Source organism: Labeo rohita, chromosome 22 (assembly GCF_022985175.1).
Source record: "Labeo rohita strain BAU-BD-2019 chromosome 22, IGBB_LRoh.1.0, whole genome shotgun sequence".
In the NCBI taxonomy this organism is placed as follows: domain Eukaryota; kingdom Metazoa; phylum Chordata; class Actinopteri; order Cypriniformes; family Cyprinidae; genus Labeo; species Labeo rohita.
The window spans coordinates 29,641,344-29,647,410 of record NC_066890.1 but is presented as its reverse complement, the minus strand read 5'-3'; the positions used below and the strand labels follow the sequence as shown (position 1 = coordinate 29,647,410).

Here is a 6,067-nt window from a genome sequence, read left to right as displayed (position 1 = left end):
ACCCAGTCGTTGCAAAGTGAACATGCAAAGGAGATCAAATACCCTTAAAAAAAAAAGGTAAAGGTAAAAGGTAAAAAGGTAAAACAGCGATATAGGGCGATTTTGAAGTTGAGAGAGAACATGAGATGGGAGTTTTTCGACAAACCCTAACTGTCATGAACCGGAACAAAACAGAGTTCAGGCAGAGTAAGACAAGGTGAGTGTTTGACATTAAAAAGTATATAAATTGTATTATTTTTATGAAAATAACCACTCGTTTCACTAGATAAGACCCGTCTTCCTTGGCTGGGATCGTTTACAACCACATTTGGGATCATTTGAAGCCGCATTTTGGAAGTTCAAACTCGGGGCACCATATCAGTCCATTATATCGAGAAAAATGCTGAAATGTTTTCCTCAAAAAACAATTTATTTACAGCTGAAGAAAGAAAGACATGAACATCTTGGATGACAAGGGGGTGAGTACATTATCGGTAACTCTATATTCTGGACTTTGCTTTAAGCTGAAGGGTAAACTTGATCACAACCACTTATGTAATGTCAGTACAACCCATCTCAGGGGCTGCCAAAATATCATTTTAAAATCAGATCTATAGAAATGCATCTTAACTTTTACAAATAAATCTCCATATTATGCATAGGTTACTTTCTATCCAACCCGCCCTACATCTAGTTTTGATGTCCATCGAGGAGGATCAAGCTTTCTTTAGGGGGTCAGACCCCCCAAACCCCGCTGTAATTCGCACCCTGGTTTTACATGACACACTTCCAATTCATTTCACATAAGCAAGTATGGCTCATATCTTGCCTTCTTGTTTAGGCAAAGAGTAAAATATTCAAAACTGATTAGATTTTTTTTTTTAATCTGCATTTTTTGCTCCTTTAAATGCTTTGGTGTAGAACTGAGCTTGACCTAATTTCTTATGCATCTCACCTCAATCTACCTTTGCTAAATCCAAAACATCATTTCAGAACAGCTGATAGAGCAACTGACATGCAATTATAAGAGAAAGAGTGATTAAGCATGTGTGATTTATCTGAATTCTTGACAGTACGACTAATAGTGAAGCTACTTTAAAAACCACAACATTACCACTTCTCTTCTGAGTAGGCCAGATTCTTGCCAGTTATGAAAGAGTGGGTTGGCAGATATGCTGGGTGGGCAAGATTTTTTTATGAAAGTTTTTAAACTTTAATGCTATGTCTATAGCTCGACAAATAGATAAATAGACAGACAGACAGACAGATAGATAGACAGATAGATGGGCTTTTTATACCTTTATTGTGAGAGGACAGTGGAGAGCTGACAGGAAAGAGAGAGGGGAGCAGGATCAGCAAAGGACTATGAGGCGGGATTCAAACTCAGGTCACTGTAAGCGCAGTTGCGCTATATTTTGTCACACTAACCATGAGGCTATGGGTGCCAGTGAGACCATTGTGTTTTAACAGACCCCCTAAAGCATGCCATGAATTTGGTGGGCATTAACTGAGAATGAATGGGGGAAAGTTACGTGAGAGGAGGCAATGCCTTCATCGTGATATTACTGGAAATCACTGTCGAATGTTTATGTTCAGCTGTGATTGGTTCATGCGATAAATCCCGCCCGTCTTGTGTTCATGTGCATTCGAGAATCAGTCTGAATCAACAATGGCAGAGCTGTGGAAAAGGCTTTACTCAGTAATGCATTATTGTGATTACATTTATGTAATTTGATTACAGTTAGTAATGTCAATAAATTATGTACTTTTACTTAAGTAAAATGCACTTTATTGTTTTTTATGCCCTTTCATGTTCAGTATGCCCCTTAATAAATCACTGGAGAATGTGATCTAAAATTCAGACAAGTAGCCCCTGGTGAAAAAAACATCAAATGCTGGTTAGGTATGTTTTGATGCTGGTTTTAGGTGGTCATGTTGCTGGTCAGCATAAACCATCAAGGACCAGCTAAAACCAGCACCAAAACATACCTAACCAGCATCCCAGCATCAAAACATACCTACCAGCATATGCAGGTTTTTTCACCAGCGGCATTTAGATACAATTAAAAGTTGTATCATATTTCTAAATTTCACTCGATTTCACATATTTTAGTCTGGCATTATAGTTTGGAAATAGTCCATTTAGTAAAATGTGTACAAGTTTGTGTCACAATAACACTAAGTGTTCACATGTTTGGTTCGAACATGGTGTGATTGTTAGTGGTGTTCATTTGAGTTAGTGTGAATGCTGCCATCCTAATCCTGGTGCACACCAAACAAGCAAACCGAGGACGCTAAAAAGATGGGTCTTTGTCCGCTTCCAAATGAACTCTGGTGTGGTTCGAAAGAAATATGAACACGACACGGACCAAATATTTCTAAACGAAACATAAACAGGAAGTACTGAAAAGATGCGATGCTATGCGACATGATTTCACGAAAGGAACACGCAGTGTGTCCAAAACAAAATGAGCAGAGTGCAAATGTGGAGCAACAACGAGGTAAAGTGGCTTTTATGAGCTCTTTGTGAGTTTGCAGGTGGTGAAATCAAATCATATACATGCAACGTGCACGCTTAGTCCAACAGATGGCGCTTAAAGCAGCGCTCAGTAGACTGATCAATGAATGGGTACTTTATTGTCATACACCAGCAGTGCCGCTTTAAGTCAAATGCACCTTTCCTTTTCAGTGAGTTCCATCACGAAAGATGGATCAAACCTCTTCTGACATAAATACAAGGTTGATTCCTCACAGCGTGTCTTCTTCCAAAAACAAAAAAGTGTCCTAGATGAAAACGATGAATCTTCACACTTTGTTTACAGAGGCGATGTGGGCATTTACATGTTCACACATCTCACGTGAATGATTATCCTATGAACAGTGTTCGCTGCACGTAGGTTTGATGACATTACAAATAATAAGCTCAGATGGGAAAGACTGGACCTCTTGTTGGGTTCATATGGATTACTTTATCAGAGTATAATTGTTTTTGAAATTACTTCATTTAAAAATAAACACTTTAAGCTTTCTATAGATCTATTTCTCATGTCTGTGTGTCAAGTATTCGCTGAGGTTTCAACCATTTTTGTGGCGCTTTTCAGAATGAAGTTCAAGGAGACTGAGACAGCTGAAAGCGCACCCTGTTTGTTTTCTTTATTTTACAAAAACTAAGTTTTTGTGAGTTTACACAAATAAAAGTAAGCCTTTTACAGTTTCAAATGATGTATTACTCTTATATGATCAAAAATGACTGAGCATTTTAAGTTGATTTTGCTGTTATCAGGAAAAAAATGCAAGTAATCGTTCAAGCTAATGTTTTGATATTATGTAATTTCTCAAAATTACTTAAATTACTGAAAGAACTATGAATTTCAATTTGTAGTGTATTTTTAGGTTTGATAACTTGAAAAGTAAACTTTAAAGTAATTAGTAATTAGATTACTTGTTAAATGCAGTCATCAGTAATATAATCAAATTGCAATTTTAAAGAAGTAATTAGTCATTTGTAGAGAATGACTAGTAAAGAACTCGCACACTTAGATACAACCCCTTTGTTACGTCAAAGTAAGACCTAAAATAGCATAAAAACATGATCTGTGGGAGTTTTTAGTGAGACAGTTTGGTGAAATTTGAAGTAAATCTTCATGTCCGTGACCAATATTTACCAAGCTTTGATGACTGATGATGCGAAATTTTCAAAAATAGTTAAAAGTATTAAAAAGAATAGCTGCACATAAGTTCACAAACAAAATGTATTGTTTAAATTGTTACTGCCTTGAGTTATTTTAATAAACGTAAAATGCTATGTAATCTAAAAATAAAAACTTGACGAGATTCATACATGGCTTTATTAAACAGAATATTGATTTCGCTCTTAATGTAAAAATATAAAATATAATTGTTTTGTTGTTGTTTTCTTTTTCTTTTCTGGATAGTGTAAGTAATCTTTAAATAACCAATAATAATAATAAAATAAAAACTTGAATTTACATTTTGATGAAAAATTAAAAGAAAAATAAAACAAAAATTTTGATGATTTTGCCTCCATGCTCTTCCGCAACAGAAACGCTAATAAAATTACAAATATGCAGCAATTCTCATATTTCTTTGTATTCTCAGTATTCACCCCTTTCTCAAAATACTAAACATACAGCCCACCTCAGCCTGCTTTAAATGGAAATATCATTATGTCAGAGCCAGGGCTCAGCGCCAGATCCCATTGACAGATAGCTCAACCACTCAGCTCCTGTATCTATCTATGAGATCTGTGCAGCTTCTGAGAAACGTTCTGTAGTTTTTCAGTAGTAAAACTATTTTATTAATGAAATAGCATGTACAGTAATTTGGTTTAATACTTTAATATAATTTGAATTAAATAAATGGAAGTAATTTGTCATTTATATCCTATTTGTCAAATTGATTTGCTTGATCAGTGTCTTTTTGATTCTTTTGCTGTGCTAGGCTGCAAAGCTCTTTGAAATAACTGAAATAAAAAAAAAAAAAAAAAGAGAAAAAGTAGTAGAAGAAAGAAATCTGTCCCATCTATAATGAACATCCTGCATCAAAACAGATCTTGGCCTATTTAGAAAGACACTGTGCATTTGTAGGTAACAAACTGCAGTTGTTTTATAAATGGTTATGAATTATTAAAGAACAAAAATGCATGCATACATGCTTCATTTTTTTTATTGTCTAGACCATCTTTAAATCTGAAGGTAAGAACGGAAGTATTAACAGGAATTAATATCTTTTCATCAGTTGCATGTATTGCATGCAAAAAACAGAACTTACAGGCAACTCAGTGTCTCCTCCCACCATCAAACTCTATTTATACAGTGTTTGTCAGTGAGTGCTCACTGATTGTCTTCATCATGACCATCATCTCGCTGCTCCTGCTGGCTTCTCTGCTGCCACACCTGACCTTCACTGGTGAGCATCTATTACTTTCTTAACTGGTATACACTGAATAAGCTGACTGACAGCACTATCTTTCTCTTAGCTCATGTGAAGGTGGGTATAGTGAACGGCACAGAGGCAAAACCCCACTCCAGACCTTACATGGTTTCTATTCAGTTGGATAAGACACACATCTGTGGTGGATTCTTCATTTCTGATGAGTTTGTCTTGACTGCTGCACATTGCTGGAATGGGTGTTTTTTTTTTTTTTTTGGCCACTTACAATCATTTTGCTTGACATCGTGACTGCAGTGCATTTAATGATAAAAACGAGCATCATGACTTTCTCTTTAAACAGATCTCAGACTCTGACAGTTGTGGTTGGTGCTCATGACTTAAGGCTCAGTAAGAACCGTATTGGAGTGAAGTCCTACATCCAACATCCAAGCTATGTTTCTCATTTTAATTGGAATGACATAATGCTTTTGAGGGTAAGAGGGTGATATATTTAGTCAAACAGCAGTATAACTGCAGTTCAGTCTTATAAAAGATTATTACATTTGATTATTAACGGTTGTGTTTTTGAATTACAGCTACAGGAAAAAGTCTACCTAAACAATGTTAAATGGATATCATTACCAGAGAAAGGAGAAGATGTTGAGGAAAATACTATCTGTAGTGTTGCAGGCTGGGGAAGAGTGGATATTAATGGTCAAATGACCAATCGTCTAATGGAGGCAAACGTGTATATAACGAATAACATAGAATGTCACCAAAAATGGGAAGATAAGTTCTTATCAAAACAGATGATGTGCACACATGGCCATGGTGGATCTTGCGTTGTACGTACAAAAGATGAATCAGACACTTTGATTCTTATGTTAATTTATGAATTGAGTTTCAACTGATACAGTATATGGCACTTTACTGACTGTTTCTCTTAACAGGGGGATTCTGGAGGTCCTTTGGTTTGTGGAAACACTGCAGTTGGTGTCACATCTTTTGGATATAAACCACACTGCAATGATCCTGAGAAACCTAATGTGTATATTAAGATTTCAACATATATTCAATGGATCAACGACATAATTAGTAATGTGCGTGAAATGTGAGTTTTTGACTGTGTTGGGGAATAACTAGTTACATGTAGCAGAATGACAGTTACTGAAAAAAAAAAAGTGTAATTAAATGA

General features: G+C 35.8%; 1 protein-coding gene across 1 annotated transcript; it reads left to right on the top strand.

Moving 5' to 3' along the window:
* Positions 1–4,821: 4,821 nt before the first annotated feature.
* On the top strand, positions 4,822–6,067 carry LOC127153818 (mast cell protease 1A-like). Its single transcript, XM_051095075.1, has 5 exons — positions 4,822–4,908; positions 4,979–5,129; positions 5,234–5,366; positions 5,469–5,717; positions 5,823–6,067. Exons 1-5 carry the CDS (start codon positions 4,851–4,853, stop codon positions 5,985–5,987), a joined length of 756 nt encoding a protein of 251 aa, XP_050951032.1. The 5' UTR covers positions 4,822–4,850; the 3' UTR covers positions 5,988–6,067.

Bases quoted from the DNA above. Each gene is read 5' to 3' on its own strand.
- LOC127153818 (XM_051095075.1), top strand. From the start codon at position 4,851: ATGACCATCATCTCGCTGCTCCTGCTGGCTTCTCTGCTGCCACACCTG. The intron at 5,367-5,468 runs GTAAGAGGGTGA...TTTGAATTACAG, and splicing joins ATGACATAATGCTTTTGAGG to CTACAGGAAAAAGTCTACCT. The intron at 5,718-5,822 runs GTACGTACAAAA...TTCTCTTAACAG, and splicing joins GCCATGGTGGATCTTGCGTT to GGGGATTCTGGAGGTCCTTT.